The sequence below is a fragment of the Bufo bufo genome, chromosome 2, assembly GCF_905171765.1.
Source record: "Bufo bufo chromosome 2, aBufBuf1.1, whole genome shotgun sequence".
NCBI lineage: Eukaryota > Metazoa > Chordata > Amphibia > Anura > Bufonidae > Bufo > Bufo bufo.
The window spans coordinates 287,218,664-287,238,643 of record NC_053390.1 but is presented as its reverse complement, the minus strand read 5'-3'; the positions used below and the strand labels follow the sequence as shown (position 1 = coordinate 287,238,643).

At 42.1% G+C, this 19,980-nt stretch overlaps 1 protein-coding gene across 7 annotated transcripts in view; it reads right to left on the bottom strand.

Moving 5' to 3' along the window:
- Positions 1-19,980, bottom strand: part of EMID1 (EMI domain containing 1) — a 137,253-nt gene that overhangs the window by 80,601 nt on the left and 36,672 nt on the right. For all 7 annotated transcript variants that reach the window (XM_040416664.1, XM_040416665.1, XM_040416670.1 and 4 more), the window contains exons 5-6: positions 8,638-8,699; positions 8,435-8,549 (exon numbers count right to left, since the gene is read on the bottom strand). In XM_040416664.1, coding sequence (XP_040272598.1) covers positions 8,435-8,549; positions 8,638-8,699 — 177 coding nt within the window. The remainder of the gene's footprint in view (positions 1-8,434; positions 8,550-8,637; positions 8,700-19,980) is intronic.

The following is a 19,980-nucleotide window of genomic DNA, read 5'->3' as shown; positions in this document are numbered from 1 at the left end:
CCTTATCTAAAGGGTAGGGGATAAGTGTCTGATCAGCAGAGGTCAGTTGGCTGGGGCCGCACTGATCACAAAATTGGGAGCTTCTGCTCCCCCCATCTGACTGGAGTGGCGGTCATGCATGCACACTACCACTCCATTCAGCTATATGAGGCTGAAGGAGATAGCCAAGGGTTTTCTCACAATCTCCACAGTCCCATAGACTTGAATGAAACAGCATACACACATGCATATCTGCTGCTTCACCCAAATGTGGAGCACTGTAGCTGGCCAGCTAAGACCTGTCCTAGGTTGCTAATATGACTTACATGTTTATATAGCTAGACTTGCCAATACATTTAATACAGTTCCTATCTTTATATATTAGAGACAGAAAGAGAATTATTCACAGTGACTTCATGTTTCTGAATGTCATATAACAGTTATATGTTGTGTTCACAGAAGCAGAAAAGAAAATTTACCTTTAAGATTCAGTAAATGAATGTAAGGTAAGCTCAATCACACAGCAGAATTAACAACAGAAAGCATAGAGTTATACTGTTGTTACTGGCCAGGAGTCTTAACCAAATACAGCCAACCTCACACTGAGTATGTGTGGGAAATTCCCTAGCAGGATCTTCTGGAGTCAGTATAGACCAGAGAAGAGGAGCTGGACAGACATTTCCAGTCAGAGCTGTGTTTTATGGGAACAAGAGGCCAAATAGGTATTTAGAATGGTTATATAATGTTCATATTGTTAATACTGTGATCAGAACAATATACTTAAACCAGTTGTATATGTTTGTTTACAGTTCCACCAAACTGCGACCAAACTACGCACAAAATGCGACCAAACTACGCACAAACTGCGCAAATTGAGCAAATCAAACTATTGGTTAAACCTCAGATATACCTCTCAGAGTGATTATAAAGTGCTTAAATAACTTAGAGTACAGATATTGAAGAGAGAAATATATCCACCATTTATGTTGAATGACAAGATTGAACAGTTAAACCACCATTTTATGCATACCGCCATTTTGTGATACTTTATGCAACACATGTTTGTACATGGACTATCTGTTGCGTAGGTGGCAGTGTTATATATGGAAGAAAAGTTGAAGTTAATAAAGAAGTTATTTTAGGCATTTGGTGTGCTCTTTAAGCCTACTGTTTCCGTAGAACGGCGCTAGAGGGATTAGTTCAAAAGAAACAAGACTGAAGCAGAGTAATAGACACTCTGGTTGGACTAAAAAGTTAGAGATATCAAATTCTTCTAATGCCACAGCGCAAAGGGCACTTCATAGTGCTGTGCCTGTCACAAGCACAGGCCCCCATTTCTTCAATTGGTGGAGCCCCCACCAGTTGGAACTCTGCCAATCAGACACTTATCCACAGGATAGGAGAGAAGTTGTCTTAAAGGGACAATCACTATAAAGGAGTTTCCTGCTTTGTTATAGATTTGTGATCAGTCTATGCTGCCCCGTGTAATGGCAGAAGGGCCGGGTTAAAGGAAGGGCACCCGGGGTGCATGCTCCAGAGCCTCCACCACTAAAATGTAAGGCGGGGCCTCCACCACCAGATCTGCAGGTCTGGACTTATGCCCCTCCAGAACTTGCAGATGGCTGAACTGAAGAACAGGAGTGAGTGCTTCTTATTTGGTGAGTGACTATGGGAGAGAGGTTAGTTTTCCCCTGTTAATACAGACAGCAGATTCTGTTGAATTGCTATATGTTCTTCTATGTACCCCTTTACTCTCAAGAGTTCCTGATACCCACTGTCTCTCCCTTACCCCATCATCCCCAGTGGTGTCTTCCCTCCTCCACCACCCCACATAGATCCTGTAGCAGACAATGTTTCCCAAATGCCCGTTTTTGCTCCTTCTTTCCTTTCCCCGAGAGACCAGACCTTTTATGCCCCCCAGCACCTCTCACAGCCACATCATGCATCCCCTCACCCTCAGAGATCCTGACAAATAAAGTCAGCCCTCTGTACTATCCCTATTACCTGTGCCACTTTCAGTTCCCCTGCCCCTACTACACACCAAAGAGCCCCAAATTGTCCCCCCCACCCCCAACAAACAGAATCCTGACTGACCGCACTGTTTACACAAGACTATGGACTGACCGGAAAATTTACAATAGAATGTGGACCGACTGACCACAGCATTTACACTGGACTATGGACTGACTGCGGAGTTTACACTGGACTATGGACTGAGTGCAGTTTACACAAGACTATGGACTAACTGACTGCAGCATTTACACTAGACTATGGACTGACCACAGAGTTTACACTAGGCTATGGACTGACTGACCACAACATTTACACTGGGCTATGGACCGACTGCAGCATTTACACTGGGGTATGGACTTATTGACCACAGAATTTACACTAGACTACGCACTGGATGACCACAGCTGTAACACTAGACTATGGAGTGACCACAGTATTTACACTAGACTATGGACTGACTAACCATGGTGTTTACACCAGACTATGGACTAGCCACCAAGTTGGACAAAGGGCAACTGTGGCAGGTGGAGGAGTGTGGCAGCAGCAGACAGGCATGTATCTCAGGGATACCCTCATTCCCACAGCTATGTTAAAAATTATTTGCATAGAGGTGCCCAGCAAGTTTATCTGGCCCTGAATGACAGGATAGTATGGGGACAGATCCAGTCTCCTCTTATCCAAAATACAACACAAATATAATGCCCTTTGGCATAATAGAGAATACACCGGACACATATGCAGTGAACCAGTGGATCACTGCAAAAGTTCATTGTTTTGGTTGTTTATAAAAAACAAACAGTTAACACTGGCAATGAGCCTAATTTCAGGGGATGTACTGTTCCTATCCCTGGCAAGTGTGAATCTTAGTTGAACAAAGTTAGAGGCCAAACCTGCATGTGTGAACTCCTGCCAAGTAAGCCCAAATAGAAGCCTTATCCCAGAAACACTATTCCTGAGACCGAACAGCTTCCAGAGAACAACTTAAGTGAGAGACTGGCCCTGAGGGAAAGAGAACAAACATTCATAGAAGGTCTAGAACCATCAAGGCCTTGCTGGATTTGGACAGTAAGGTACTGCACGTTTATGGCAATACAACTTTACTGCTGTGGAAAGGGTATAGTGCTTGAGTGCCTATCACACTTTAAGACAAACTGGCAATCCAGATCTGTGATCTGCACCATGCAACTAGGATCTTCAGAAAGAGTTTATGAGAACAGAATTGCATGCCTGTGGTTATTTGGGAAAATTTCAAAGGGAGGATTACTACGATAACTGTTGCTGCCTATACACAACCATTGGGAGAAGTCTACTCTTTAACATACTCCACAACTGTGCCTATTGCTGCTATATGAACATTTATTCCCAATTTCTATTCAGTAAAAAGAAACTTTATTAATTGAAACCAAACTGACCTGATCATTGATTCCATCAGCCTACTGCTGACCCGACACCTGCCTTTATGCTCTGCACCCCATTCTCACAAATTTAACTTCAGGGGCACCCCTGGCATCATCAAACAGGAAGTCCCTATACTAGGGTGTGCCCTGAAGAAATAAAGGGTGCGCCCTCCTTTCACTGCATGAGCAACTAAAAGCGTGCTAGAGGAAGTGGGGGTAATTCACTGTCAAGAACTACAACCACCCTCATCTGCCACCACTGCCATCCTTTCCTGGCCTCCAGCAAGCCACTGTGCCTCACCTGCGGGCAGGGGCGTAGCTACAGGCTCATGAGCCCTGGTGCAAGAGTTAAGCTTGGGCCCCACTTCCCTCAGGGCTTTGTGGCAAGGGGCAGGGGTGCACCTAGCCTTTCTGCTGCCTGAGGTAAAAATTGAAACGACCCCCTCGCCCCTGCCAAATTCTCAACCTTACCCCTTCCATCAAGCCCAACTGTTAAAGACATACTTTTAAAACATTACATACAGCGCTACAAAACATACAGGATAATATAGTGCAATATACTTCTTACATCCAGTGACGTTTCCTCTGAGGTAGATATTTTCTTTCCTCATATTTTCCTTTTAGATCAGACTGCCATGATGATTTCTTTTAGCCATATCTTGTCTCTGCAGAGTTTGACAGACATCTTAGTTTCCTACTTTTCCATCATCCTCACACCTTCTTAACATCTCATCCTGCCACCCCTAATACTTTGCCCACTGTGCTCCCCAATAGTATACTGCAGAAACAATCTCCCTGAAAATACAAAACAGATAGTGCCCCCTTCAATAATTATTGGCACATAGTGCCCTAAAAATAACTGCACCCAGAAAATAGTGTCCCTGGCACTAATAGCGTAAACATAATTTCCCCAAAATAATTGTACTAAACTATGGCAGGATGCCCCCCACAGTAAGAGTGCTCCCCAAAGTCCCACCAATAGAAATAATTATCTCCCAGAATGCGCAGTGTTAACAGTACCCCGAATGGTAATAATTCTGCTATTGTGTCCATACTAGTAATCATGTTTCCCAGTCCCCCAGTACTAATACTTCTCCTTATAATGTGTGCCAATACAAAAATACCCCCTAATGTGTGCCAGTACAAAAATACTCCCTTATAATGTGTGCTAGTACAAAAATACCCCCTTATAATGTGTGCTAGTACAAAAATACCCCCTTATAATGTGTGCTAGTACAAAAATACCCCCTTATAATGTGTACTAGTACAAAGAATACCACTATAATGTGCACCAGTACAAAAATTACCCCCTTATAATGTGCGTCAGTGCAACTATCCCCATACAATGTGCACTAGTACAAAAAATACCCCCATACAGTCGTGGCCAAAATTTTGAGAATTACATAAATATTGGAAATTGGAAAAGTTGCTGCTTAAGTTTTTATAATAGCAATTTGCATATACTCCAGAATGTTATGAAGAGTGATCAGATGAATTGCATAGTCGTTCTTTCCATGAAAATGAACTTAATCCCAAAAAAACCTTTCCACTGCATTTCATTGCTGTCATTAAAGGACCTGCTGAGATCATTTCAGTAATCGTCTTGTTAACTCAGGTGAGAATGTTGACAAGCACAAGGCTGGAGATCATTATGTCAAGCTGATTGGGTTAAAATGGCAGACTTGACATGTTAAAAGGAGGGTGATGCTTGAAATCATTGTTCTTCCATTGTTAACCATGGTGACCTGCAAAGAAACGCGTGCAGCCATCATTGCGTTGCATAAAAATGGCTTCACAGGCAAGGATATTGTGGCTACTAAGATTGCACCTCAATCAACAATTTATAGGATCATCAAGAACTTCAAGGAAAGAGGTTTAAGTCTTGTTAAGAAGGCTTCAGGGCGTCCAAGAAAGTCCAGCAAGCGCCAGGATCGTCTCCTAAAGAGGATTCAGCTGCGGGATCGGAGTGCCACCAGTGCAGAGCTTGCTCAGGAATGGCAGCAGGCAGGTGTGAGAGCATCTGCACGCACAGTGAGGCGAAGACTTTTGGAAGATGGCCTGGTGTCAAGAAGGCCAGCAAAGAAGCCACTTCTCTCCAAAAAAACATCAGGGACAGATTGATCTTCTGCAGAAAGTATGGTGAATGGACTGCTGAGGACTGGGGCAAAGTCATATTCTCCGATGAAGCCTCTTTCCGATTGTTTGGGGCATCTGGAAAAAGGCTTGTCCGGAGAAGAAAAGGTGAGCGCTACCATCAGTCCTGTGTCATGCCAACAGTGAAGCATCCTGAGACCATTCATGTGTGGGGTTGCTTCTCATCCAAGGGAGTGGGCTCACTCACAATTTTGCCCAAAAACACAGCCATGAATAAAGAATGGTACCAAAACACCCTCCAACAGCAACTTCTTCCAACAATCCAACAACAGTTTGGTGAAGAACAATGCATTTTCCAGCACGATGGAGCACCGTTCCATAAGGCAAAAGTGATAACTAAGTGGCTCGGGGACCAAAACTTTGACATTTTGGGTCCATGGCCTGGAAACTCCCCAGATCTTAATCCCATTGAGAACTTGTGGTCAATCGTCAAGAGGCGGGTGGACAAACAAAAACCCACTAATTCTGACAAACTCCAAGAAGTGATTATGAAAGAATGGGTTGCTATCAGTCATGAATTGGCCCAGAAGTTGATTGAGAGCATGCCCAGTCGAATTGCAGAGGTCCTGAAAAAGAAGGGCCAACACTGCAAATACTGACTCTTTGCATGAATGTCATGTAATTGTCGATAAAAGCCTTTGAAACGTATGAAGTGCGTGTAATTATATTTCACTACATCACAGAAACAACTGAAACAAAGATCTAAAAGCAGTTTAGCAGCGAACTTTGTGAAAACTAATTGTATAGCTTGTCACATTTCCAATTTACTTGGATAGGCACACCCCGTATTATAAGTCAATTTCAATAGATAAGTGGGACCGTTCCTTTCATTTATAATTCTTATTCTTTATTTTATTAAAAGACTATAAAATTACCTTAACAATGTTACTTGATCCATTTGACTTGCCAAACGTCCATGTGTCTTGTAGTGGTAAGCCGATATTTTCATGCAGACTGGGTGCACTCCGCTCTACGTCTTTTTCCTAAGGCTATATTCTCACCAGTACCCACTACGCCCTCTTTCTCAAGCATTTTTATAACAGTAACATTGTTAAGCTAATTTTATAGACTTTTAATAATATAAAGAATAAGAAATATAAATGAAAGTAACGGTCCTGAAATGTTTTGAGTGGATTCACACAAAAGATTTTTATGGTGTTTTTCTGCACTTTTGCATTTTTAGGCCATTTTATGTAGTGGATTTTGTGGTAAAAACACAAGCTCTAGATGTTGGCTGAAAGTCTATGGGAAAACAAAAAACATGAGTTTTTTTGTTTTTGCTAATGATGTTTTTGTTAATTTAATTAGATGGCTTTTTTGGGGGGGTCTCTGGCATTTTTTGTTAAGTGCAGCATGTTGAAAGCTTTTGCGTTTCTTTCTAGAATTTTTACACCACTTTTTGTATAGGGGAAAAATGCCAGAAAAAATGCTAGGAAAAAATTCTGATTCACACAGTTTTTACAAAAAAAAACACTGCTAAAATATGCCATAAGTTGAGTTGTTTTTTTTGTGAACAAAAACACCAGGGCAAATGTGTGTAAGGGCCCTAAGGATGGCAGTTTTTTATGCAGTTTTTTTTAGCCAAAGCCAGAAGTGTATCTAGCAGGAAGGAGACGTTTAAAGGGCATCTGTCAGCCTGACCTGTTGAATGTGTGCTTGGTACGTGAAGGCATCTGTGCTGGTCCCATGGTTATATGTGCCCACATTGCTGAAAAAAATGAAGTTTTAATACATGCAAATAAGACTCTAGCAGCAATGGGGGTGTGGCTGTTACACTAGAGGCTCAGCTCTCTCTGCAACTGCCATGGGCTCATATGAACATGGAACCAACACGGATGCCTTCAGCTGCCAAAAGCACATGTAATAGGTCAGCCAGTTTCACAGTTACAAATCTTCTGACAGATGCCCTTTAAGTCCTTTCATTATATTTGTTATCCTTCCCAACCCTCTACTGATCTGGACTATCTGCATCAAAAAGCTGCGTGTGACACATAGGGTTCTGGCATCTGGCATTTTTTTTATGTCTGTACAAGATTGTGGATGCTTGTAATTCTATTAGTAAAAAGTACAGAGTACAATTGTTATCATATTGGTGTAAATTTCATATCTATGCATACTTTGGCATTAAACCATTATAAAAAGACACTCTGTTGTGTGAAGTCTTTCTATTGTTAACCATTTCAGAGATACTGTATCTTCTTTTGTTATTTGGGTAACCAGTGCTAAATGCCAATTACTGATGGATCCAAAATAATGTCCATAGTGTTTGTCATCAAGCTTTAAAAGGGTTCTATACTTTGTTTAAACTGATGATCTATCCTGTGGATAGATCATCAGCATCTGATCGGTGGGTCCGACACCCGGGACCCCCGCCGATCAGCTGTTTAAGAAGGCAGCGGCACTCCAGCAGCGCCGTGGCCTTCTCACTGTTTACCGCTGGCCCAGTGATGTCATGACTTGTATCAACTTGCCTGGGCGCGACTAATCTCTGTTCACTTGAATGGAGCTTAGCCCCACGCTAGTTGATAATAGTCGTGACGTCACTGGGCCGGCGGTAAACAGTGAGAGGGCCGCGGTGCTGCTGGAGTGCCGCTGCCTTCTCAAACAACTGATCGGCGGGGGTCCCGGGTGTCGGACCCCCGCCGATCAGATGCTGATGATCTATCCAGAGGATAGATCATCAGTTTAAACAAAGTGCAGAACCCCTTTAAGTAGAACCTACAACATATAAATGTGCATTATTTTAATGAAACATTCCCCATCACCACCCATTGTATCAGAGCAAAGATGGTAAGTTCATTATTAATGACTTAGAAGCCTAAAAGTCCCGAGAAACCAAATAAGAATTATATTGATGGTATTGTAAAAACACAGTATCAATCAAGTCCTACCCTTCATGCCCACCTCCCCAGGACTACCACGTGCTGATGGACTTCCCAACAGTCCAGATGATTCAGGAGGTGATCCATTGGTTAGTGCAGTATCAGAAGCCAAGATGGTTGCAACCTATTAATATAAATGTTTATAATTATGAGTAAGGTACATTATATGTATAAATAATGTTCATGTTTTAAATTCTCAAAAGGGAAATTACCTTTGCTTCCAAGGAGCTGAGACGTACAGTGAGCTCTGGAATCTGACTGCAGTTTAAGCACCCTAAATGAAAGAGAAAATATAGAGAAAATAGGGGGTTCAAAAGCAGCATACGTATATTTTACTATAAATATTACAAATTTACATAGTCTAGGTGAAAAATACAGAACTCCACCTAGCTAAATCTTTCATTCTGTAGTCTTGTTTCCACGTTTGAAGGGAACCTGTCACATTGAAAATCCAATCCACATACATCATTGTACAAAGCAGAAGGAGCAGAGAAGACTGATATATACATATATCATTTTGTGGGATAAGATTCAGGATTGGATTTTATTGCTCAAATGCATAACTATCAGTCACTCATTAGGACCACCTAAGTTCAAAAAGTGTTGAGGTTTATATAAATAAATTACAAGTTAAACTGAATCTTCTGCTGGGAAATAGTTGGTAGGCCCCCACAGATAGATCTTAGCCCCTTGATATCAGTTCGTCTGGAACAGAGATGAGCCAATATACAAACATTTGTTTCCAGCCCAATTCAAAAGAAGTGGCCATCAGATTTGATTCGGGTCCAAATAAATCAACATAAATCAAAAGTGTCCCAAATGCCCTGAAAAGTGGTATATGACACTCTGGGGTCTTCTAGGTCTGTATTCAACCCCTTTTCAAGCTCTCTAAAGCCAATACAGCATTAGTACTGACAAGGTGGCAGCGACAACATGGGTCTGAGTAAACGCTTAAAAACACTTACCATTATCCACAAATTTGTTATGCTTCTTAAAATAAATAAAAAATTGACAGAAAAGTATGTCAGGCAGTACACCATCAGAACTAGGAGTGATAAAGAATTTGTGTCTGTGATTGTGAATTATGTCATGTAGACTGGGATGATACACATTAATAAAAATTGAGTGTTATAGCTTTAAAGGGTTTCTATCACTTCATATCACATATTTAGGTGTCAGACACTAGCGATCCGCTAGTGTCTGCTCTAACAAACCATCCTAATATGATAGGTTTTGGGGCAGCCGTTTTGCTAAAATAACAACTTATATCTATATGCTAATGAGCCTCTAGGTGCTATGGGGGCGTCATTAGCACCTAGAGGCTCCGTCTACCTTCCTAAACTGCCGCCGCCCAGCGCGTCCCTCCAGCCCGCCCATCTCCTGCTGAAGCGATCCTCTCCGTGCGCGTCTCTGTTCTGCGCATGCGCAGTGAATGTCTGACCGCTTCCCTGCTCAGACATCTCCACTGCGCCTGCGCCGATGACATCATAGTGCTCCGAGGAACAGGCGCAGTGGAGATGTCTGAGCAGGGAAGCAGTCAGACATTCACTGTGCATGCGCAGAACAGAGACGCGCACGGAGAGGATCGCTTCAGCAGGAGATGGGCGGGCTGGAGGGACGCACTGGGCGGCGGCAGTTTAGGAAGGTAGACGGAGCCTCTAGGTGCTAATGACGCCCCCATAGCACCTAGAGGCTCATTAGCATATAGATATAAGTTGTTATTTTAGCAAAACGGCTGCCCCAAAACCTATCATATTAGGATGGTTTGTTAGAGCAGACACTAGCGGATCGCTAGTGTCTGACACCTAAATATGTGATATGAAGTGATAGAAACCCTTTAAATGTTGCTGCAACACTCACTAAAAACCCTGTTTAAAAATCACTCTGTGTCTGTCAATTAACTAAAGTTAACTAGCTATTGTATTCCCTGACACTTAACTAACTCTATTCTGTGTTTAATATTTGATGTTTCACTGAGTTATGGTTGTTTCTTTTCTTATGTCTATGCTCAGCATGAGAATGAGTGACAAGAGTCAACCAGGAGAGTGACGGTTTAATACATACATCAAGGGGGGCTGTGTATTCCTGATTAAAGAGAGAAAACCTGTAGATATACAGTATAAATTTAAAGTTCATTTTGATTGAACTGTATAATTATTTTACTTCGAAGTCTTTTACTTTAAAGTTGCATGCAAAAGTAAGTGAACGCTTTAAAATACCTAGATTTCTGCACTGATTACTTCTATAATATAGTTTGATTGTTATCTATGTGTCACAATTATAGGCAAACACAATCTAACTAAACTACACACAACACACAAACAGTTGTACCGTTTTATTAAACACATTAAATAAACATTCACAGTGCAGGTAGAAAAAGTAAGTGAATCTCTGTGTTAGGCCTAAATCATGCACCATTATTTTGGTCAGTGATTTCCACCAGTGATTGCAAGCCAAAACTAGAAATGGAGCCTACACAGCGATAAAGTGTAATGGAAAGATCTGCACCTGTTTTGGGTTTTTGAACTGCTCCTGGTTTTGGCTAACAATCACTGATGAAAATCACTAACCAAAACACTGATGTGTGAATCAGGCCTTTATGGTTGCTCCATGAGCTAATTTACAAAATTTTCACTTTAGAAAATGAGAATGAAAGTGTGGATTTCACTGATACTTTGCCCATTTACTAAAGGCACACAAAGCCTGGTTACTCACAAATCTATTCCTCTCAAGATTCGTCTCAAGAAAGATTGGTTAATGTGAACCATGCTTCGATGCAAATAAAATTCACATGATCTCAGAAGACGTGTTAAAGAGGACCTTTAATGGGATTATGGGTTACAAGCTGGTATGCTTACCAGATAGGGCGGCCCCTACAGATGCCAGCACCTTTTTTTTTTCTAAAATACCCCTCTGTTCCGGCACTGTGTCCCCCGCTGTGTCCCGACACCTCATATGTTAATTTAGACCATCAGTACAGGGAGGAGGAGACAGACGAGTTTCTGAATGGGCGTCTCCTTCTCTCTGGCTGTAGTGCGGTCCAATTGCAGCGTTGAATGTTTTTTCTCCCGCTCTCTGCTGCGACTGGACCGCGCTACACCCAGGGAGAAGGAGACACCCATTGAGAAACCCGGCCATCTCCTCCCTGTACCAATAATCTAAATTAACATATGAGGCACCAAAAACAGCAAGGGACACAGCGCTGGAACGGAGGGGTATTTTAGAAAAAAAAAAGTGCTGGCATCTGTAGGAGCCGTCCTATCTGGTAAGCATACCAGTTTTTCAAACCCATAATCCCATGAAAGGTCCTCTTTCAAGAGAGGCATGAAGCTAAAAAAAAGGCTGTGTACAATATGGTTTGACAGATTATAGACAAATGGAGAAAATTCAGGACTGTTGCTACTCTCCATAGAAGTGGGCTTCTTGTTCAAATAATTCCATTAGCTCAAAAGGCAATCCTGAAAGAAGTGAGAAAGATACCAAAAGTAACAGCAAAACACCTACAGAAGACCATACTAACTGAAAAAATACTCTGCTCATGTGACCACAAAATTAGAAAACACTAAACAATGGTGTTCATGGAGGGATACCGCAAATGAAGCCTATCTGTAATTTTCCTGAGACCACCAGGATGTTCCACAGTGCTTCTGGGAAACTGTTCTATGGACAGATGAAATAAAAATGGGACTTTTTGAGCACAAATGCACAGTGCTATCTTTGGAGGAAATAGAACACTGCACACCACCAACAATACATCATCCCCATGATGAAGCACGGTTGAGTGAACATCATGGCTTAAGGATGCTTTGCTGCTACTGGACTTGGGCGTCTCGTGATCATTGAGGGAACAATAAATTCTAATTAAAATGTAAGAGCAGCGTCCATGACCACAAGTTGAAGAGACGCTGGTGGATGCAAAAGACAATGAACCAAAACCCACAAGTAAATCAAATAAAGAATGGTTGCAAAGAAGATCTGTTTTGTGGATTCCTGAAGAGGGCTACACACGCAGGGCATCCTAGAAATATAAAGGAACTAACAAATATTACAGGGAGGAATGGTCCAAAATTCCACCTCCATATTGTACAAATGTTATTTGCAGCTCCAAGAAATGTTTGGTGTGAGTGATTGCTACTAAAGGGGGATCTGCAGGATATTCATTTCCTATTCATATTCACAGGCTATAGCTACTAGAGAGGGGTCGTTGATCCAAGGAGTTATTCTGATTGCCTGATTGGATTCGGGAAGGAATTTTTTATTCCCCTAAAGTGGGGAAAATTGGCTTCTACCTCACAGGTTTTTTTTTGCCTTCCTCTGGATCAACTTGCAGGATGACAGGTCGAACTGGATAGACAAATGTCTTTTTTTGGCCTTATGTACTATGTTACTATGGATCACTTACTTTTTACTGTGGATCCTTATGTGCTCAATAAAAGACATGAACAGTACAAGTGTTTGTGTGTTATTTGTTTCGTTAGATTGTGACATAGATAACAATCAGACCACATTGTATTAGCAATCAGTGCAAAAATCCATATAATCCAAAAGGTTTACGTTCATTTCTTTTTTCTTGCAACTGTTTATAATGGTGATTAGAAAAAAGTAAATATGACAGAGTATGATATTTGTCATAGAATGAGGTTTATACTGAACATGTGCAGTGCCATCACCATGCATTCAGCTGCTTAGCTAGGCTACTTTCAGACTAGAGAGGACTCAAAAGTGTTAAATAATGCAAATGCTTATTAAAATATTAAAAGCATTTCTGTTGCGAGTTTTATTATGTGGTGAACAACATGCTGGAGTGTGACTCTCGCTGTGTTCTGAGAACAGTTGCTGCTTCCTTTGTCTACATGGAAGTCAGTGATTTCGCAGCAGCCACACAGTAAGGATGCTTGTTGCCTGACCTGGATGACATATAAAACAATATGAGTTCTGGTGGATAGATTTTTATATAAAAAATACAAAACTGAAGACCATGATTCAGTAAGTATACAAAAATAAGAACAGCGAGCCCTGTAACTATAATGCAGAGCAATATCCAACCTCCTGATTTAGCTACAGCTTGTATCATGTCGTTTTTTTTAAACTAAATATAACTACATAGGAAGAGGCAGTGATACCTGTGGGGCTTTTTTGTACCCCCAGTTCATGCCTGCCCTTACTTTATTTTTTAGTTATTCACATTTTGTGCTCATGTTTCACTTGTTGGGGATTTAGATGTTGCATTATCTGTGTATTTATTATTTTATTATTATTTACTGGATTTTATATAGATTTTATTTATTTTACTTAGTTATATTGCGCTGATAGTGATGATCTGTTCAATTATCGGCCCGTGTAATGGGCCCTTAAGTGTTTTTAAATGTGACAAGGTCTTTTTCAATAGTAAAATATACTTATTAGGCCTCATGCACACAACCGTTGTTGTGGTCCGCATCCGAGCCGCAGTTTTTGCGGCTTGGATGCGGACCCATTCACTTCAATGGGGCTGCAAAAGATGCGGACAGCACTCCGTGGTCCGCAAAGAAAATATAACCTGTCCTATTCTTGTCCCTTTTTCGGATAAGAATAGGCAGTTATATCAATGGCTGCCCGTGCTGTTCTGCAAATTGCGGAACGCACACCGACGCCATCCGTGTTTTGAGGACCGCAAAAAAAACACACAACGGTCGTGTGCATGAGGCCTTAATTTGATGATATCTACATTTGTTTCACAATATGTCTCCATTCATTTATATTCTTTTGTTTCTATAAACCATATTTTTTGCTTTATAAGACGCACCTGATGATAAGACGCACCACAGGTTTTAGAGGAGGAAAATAAGAAAAAATGTTTTCATCAGACCTCATATCAGAGAACCATATCAGAACTCAAATCAGACCCCCATATCAGATCCTCACATCAGACCCCCATATCAGATCCTCAGATCAGACCCCCATATCAAGACATCAGATCAGACCCACATCAGACCTGAGATCAGCACTTAAAATAAATAAATTAACTTACCTCTCCTGCTCCACCACTACTCTGCAGGTCTGGTGGAGTCACGCTCCCTGGTCTTCTCCGACCTGCGCTGCATTGTGACCTGAGTACAATGACAGTTCATAATGCACAAACTACGTCCTGATGCTGTACGCAGTCAGGACAGTACTGCGCAGCCCCAGGGAGGAAGCCCAGGGTGGGTAAATACAGGCAGCGATCACAGTGCCTGACTCTCTGCTCCCTGCACCTACTGCATGCTGGAAGTATTCACTTTTTTGGGGATAAAAATTGCGTCTTATAGGTATATGACTTGTCTTTGTAGATTGGCTGTACCTCTTCTCAACTATGTGGCCCTATATTTCATAGGGCCACATAGCAAAATAAAATGCCCCCCTCATGTAATATTACTAGCGTAACATTAAAACAGCAGCATTAGCAACAATTAAAGGTATGTATAATAGCACAATATATGAGAAAACCCACATTATAGCAAAAAGTCACTGTAATGTTATTCCTCACAAAAAGGTACAATGTTCTTGCACTTGACTAGGCCCCTCAACGTCTGGGCCCCAAAGCAAGTGCTATGGCTGTAGTTGTACCCATGCCAACCACGTCTCATGATATGTCTGTTTTTAGCAAATACTAAAAGTAACAATTCTGGAGCATCTTTTCTTAAAACTCTGCAGTGTGTCATTCCTAATAAAAATGTATAAAAAAAATAAAAAATTTACAAAGGAGTGTTACCAGTTAGGGGTGTGACTCTACTACTCTGACACTGTCCAGTCACTGCTGATTGATATAGACAGACTATGTAATATCACACCCCTTAGATTTTGAATGGGTAGGATCATGTTGTCAATTTATTCATAAATTTCTAGTATGCATAACAGAAAGATAGCACAATGCAGAGTTATAAGAAAGGATGCTTCAGAATTTTTATTTCATAAGGGTTCCAAGTGTCTAGTAAAACTGGCATGTCAGTTGACCCCTTTAATGGCTTTTGTATTGTGGTACCCTTCCACACTCTATTTTTATCTGTATGTGGTCAGGATAGGCCAGTACTAGCACCCATTGAAGTCAACAGGAGCAGTGCTGCAGTGATGAGTGCTGTCCACTACAATGCTGATGGTGCTCTGTAGCTCCAGAATTGACTTCTGGCTAAAGAGCTACACAGAACAGCTAATCAGCTGGGTAGACTGGACTGATCAGCTAGTGATACGCTATCCTGAAGATAGGCCATCACTTAAAAAGCCTGGACAACCCCTTTAAATATTGGCAAAAAAAAATCGCAGTAACCACATACATACAGTGGGGAAACTAAGTATTTGATACACTGGTGATTTTGCAAGTTTTCCCACCTACAAAGAATGGAGAGGTCTGTAATTTTTATCATAAGAAAAATTCAACTGTGAGAGACAGAATCTAAAAAAATCCATGCATTTTATTGCATGAAATAAGTATTTGATACAATAGAAAAACAGAACTGAATATTTGGTACAGAAACCTTTGTTTGCAATTACAGAGGTCAGGCGTTTCCTGTAGTTCTTGACCAAGTCCTCCATTCTGATCTTCTCCAGATCTTTCAGGTTTCATGGCTGTTGCTGGGCAACATTAAGTTTCAGCTCCCTCCAAAGATTTTTGGTTGGGTTCAGGTCTGGAGACTGGCTAGGCCATTCCAGGACCTTGAAATGCTTTTTACAAAGCCACACCTTAGTTGCCCTGGCTGTGTGTTTCGGGTCATTGTCATGCTGGAAGACCCAGCCACGACCCATCTTCAATGCTCATACTGAGGGAAGGAGGTTATTAGTTCAACACGGTGCAGTTATCTTGTCCCCTTTGCAGAAAAGCACCCCCAAAGTATGATGTTTTAACCCCCATTCTTCACAGTTGGGACAGTGTTCTTAAGGTTGTACTCATCCTTCTTCTTCCTCCAAACACAGCGAGTGGAGTTGATACCAAAAGTTCTATTTTGGTCTCATCTGACCACATGACCTTCTCCCATGCCTCCTCTGGATCATCCAGATGGTCATTGGAGAACTTCAAACTGGCCTGGATTTGTGCTGACATGAGCAGGGGGACCTTGCGTGCCCTGCGATATTGTAATCCATGACGGCATAGTGTGTTACTAATGGTAATCTTTGAGACTGTGGTCCCAGCTCTATTCAGGTCATTGACCAGGTCCACCCATGTAATTCTGGGCTGATTCCTGACCTTTCTCAGAATCATCCTTACCCCACGAGGTGAGATCTTGCATGAAGATTTACAGTCATCTTGTTTTTCTTACATTTTCTAATAATTGTGCCAACAGTTGTTGCCTTCTCACCAAGCTGCTTGCCTATTGTCCTGTAGCCCATCCCAGCCTTGTGCAGGTCTACAATGTTGTCTCTGGTGTCCTCTTTGGTCTTGTGTCACGACCATGGTTATGGTCGTGACTCCTTATCCGCATGCTGTTGCCTGCGGTTTTGGTTTTGTTGTCAACCACATGGTGAGGGCTGCTTGTATGTTGCCTCACGTGTGGTTGCCGCTGGCAACATGTTTGTATTTGGCAGCATAGCAGCCTGAGCTGTTGCTAGGCAGCTTGCTGTCAAGTGCATGCGGTTTCACCTGGCAACCTCTCTTTGTATGTGTGCACTTTCCGGGTTTGTTGTGCACGAGGTTGTGTATGTGTGCATTGTGACACTTTTCGTCACTTGCGGTTGTCCATGGCAACGTGTCGTGTTGTATACATGTGTTGGCAGTGTCTCGGCCTCCTGGCTGGTTCCCAGGACATGGTTGCCACACACTTTGATTGTTGTTTGTACACTTCCCCTTTAAGTGGCAGTCTTCCCTTGCCTGGTGTAGGAAGGGTTAACTCCCTTCCTTGTGTGTGAACACTGGGTGTGTCTGTGTGTGGGTGTGGCCACTTGGGGCTATTTAGCTCCGGCTGGATGCCAGACTCTGAGGGGTACTTCAGCCATGGTTAGCTGGAGTCATCCTCCTGGTTATATACCATCTGCCAGTGAGGGCCACCCTTGTGGTCATAAGTTTTTATATGATGTTTTGAAGATGTTTCTGTGGTCTCTTTGTTTATTGTAGCTATGGTTTCCTGGGTTCCTGTGTGATGTTGGTGTGTGCTGTGTCCGTTTGTGTTGTTGTGGACAGCAGCACTTGTACATGGGTTCCAGGCTGTGTGTCTGTGGCAGGTAGGTGTTAGACTTGTTTCATTTACCTGCCATTGCCATATGCTGTTTATGTTCCCCTTCCTTTGCAGTCTGGCCAGTGAGACTCCTGTTCGTCCGTGTCTTGGAGGAACAGGTCGTCTTACCCTGCTCCTAGTCCAGGGCCACCCTGAGGGCTAGTAGGGATTATAGGTTCCAGAGTATGAGCCCTCGGTTACGACTAAGGAGAAGGTCTCCGAAACGCGTAAACAGCTTGTCTGTGATATTGTCCCGCATATGATGTGATTTAATAAAGAGGAAGATTTTATGGGAAGAAAAATAAGTGCCGGAATCGTCTTTTTCTATTTCACTATGAGCCCTCCCACCATCAGGGTCGGCTCATACGGCTAGGAGACAGGGTCAGAATTAGGGACGTATTAGGAGGTGACCTGCTCCCTGATTCCTGTCCTGCCCTAGCAGCGACCACCATTTTCTGTCATCGCACGGCTGAGGGTTTTTCCCATCCTCAGCCGTGACATCTTGGCTATGGTGGAGAGGTTGGAGTGTGATTGATTAAGTATTTAGACCGTTGTCTTTTAATACAGGTAACGAGTTCAAACAGGTGCAATTAATACAGGTAATGTGTGCAGAGTAGGAGGGCTTCTTAAAGAAAAGCTAACAGGTCTGTGAGAGCGAGAATTGTTACTAGTTGGTAGGTGATCAAATACTTATTTCATGCAATAAAATGCAAATGAATTATTTAAAAATCATACAATGTGATTTCCTGGATTATTTTGTAGATTCCGTCTCCCACAGTTGAAGTGCACCTATGATAAAAATTACAGACCTCTCCATTCTTTGTAGGTGGGAGAACTTGCAAAATTGCCAGTGTATCAAATACTTATTTTTCCCACTGTATGAAATGTTCATCCATTCCATATATGCAGTTCTAATTATTGATGGATTCAATAGAAGTGTGTCCCTTTGCTACAAGTTTTTACATGCTACCTTATCTAAAACAAAAAAATAAAACATTTGCTACACTAGAATTTTTTCAACAGAAGTCAATGCAACTGCATTGTATTGTTTGTATCTGTCTAATACTTCCTCTTTCTAAAATGTATTAATCTTTTTTTTTTTCAACAACTTTATGGCTCGGGCTTGATGTGAACAAAGCCATGAAAAAATTACAGGATTCCAATAAATCCAATATGTTTGTGCAACGTATGCGGTCGTGCTTGCTCAGTCAGCACGTGAATACAGAGCTGTGTGTGTCGCCTCTCCATCATATTATAACAGATGTTTCTAATTCAATCGTCCTCGTTCCCTCCACTCCTTTCTCGTACCCCTCCCCTTCTCTCTCATGAAATCACTACTCCAAGGCTGCCTTGCCATCCATTCTGTGTGCAGTCATTTCTCATCCCTGACCCATTCTCCTATTCTGTCCTTGGTTTCTCGCCTCTTCGGTTTTACTAATCTCGTTTTCCTCACTTCATTTATCACTCCTTTGCTGTTATTCACGTCTGTATTGCTTTGCATTTTGCACAATATATACCTTACACAGACACCCTCTTTTTTTAACGTGATGGCTGAAGCATTGTGTCCTTTATGGGAATCTTCCCATTACTATCGTGCCAGTGTTTTATATCCTTCAGTCTCCTTTCGCCTTTCTATAATCATCTCATTTCCTGGCCACATTTCAGTGGTTGCTCTGGCAACAAGTGGATTGCACTGTGCAGCACTGTGCCTCTCCACACCAGCCCCTACAAGGTTATGGGTAAGAGCCAAATCCAAGACCTATTATACATTGTAATGTCACCCAGCCTCTCCGACAGGAACCTTAAGGAGCCACCTAAACCTTTTTATGGCTCAGATAAAGCCTTTCTTTACTTAGGCCAGCCACAAGCAATAGACGACAACTGAAGTGGAGAGTTCAGCTAAGAAGTGCCATGTGGCACGGAACGGGTTAAGTGCGTTTCCCTGAAGCCGCTGATTCCCTCACAGCTGCCCACTCTGTCCCAGCTGGCTTGGCAGAGTTTGTGAACTCTGCTTTTAACCCCATCTGACCTCAGGAACAGTCTGGAAAACAGGAAGGTTAAAAGCAGGACAGACTCCTGTGCCCTACCATGAGCAGCAGAAAATACTGGGCTGTAGGCACAATGTCCTACCATGTCATATATGAACTGCGTGCACCATAGTGCTAACATCCTGCCCATAAGAATGCTGTGGTTGGTTCGTTTTTTGGAGTCAACCAGCCCCAACATTTGTGTCTCATTTCAAGTTTGTTTTTGTTTTTTTTACCGATTTACGCCTTTCTATCTCAACAAGACAAACTCAACTAATGACCATTCTTGACAAAGTGTCAAACAGTGGCATACATAGTGCAGAAGAGTCCACATGCCAAAAATGTAGATAGAACCCCAGACATCATA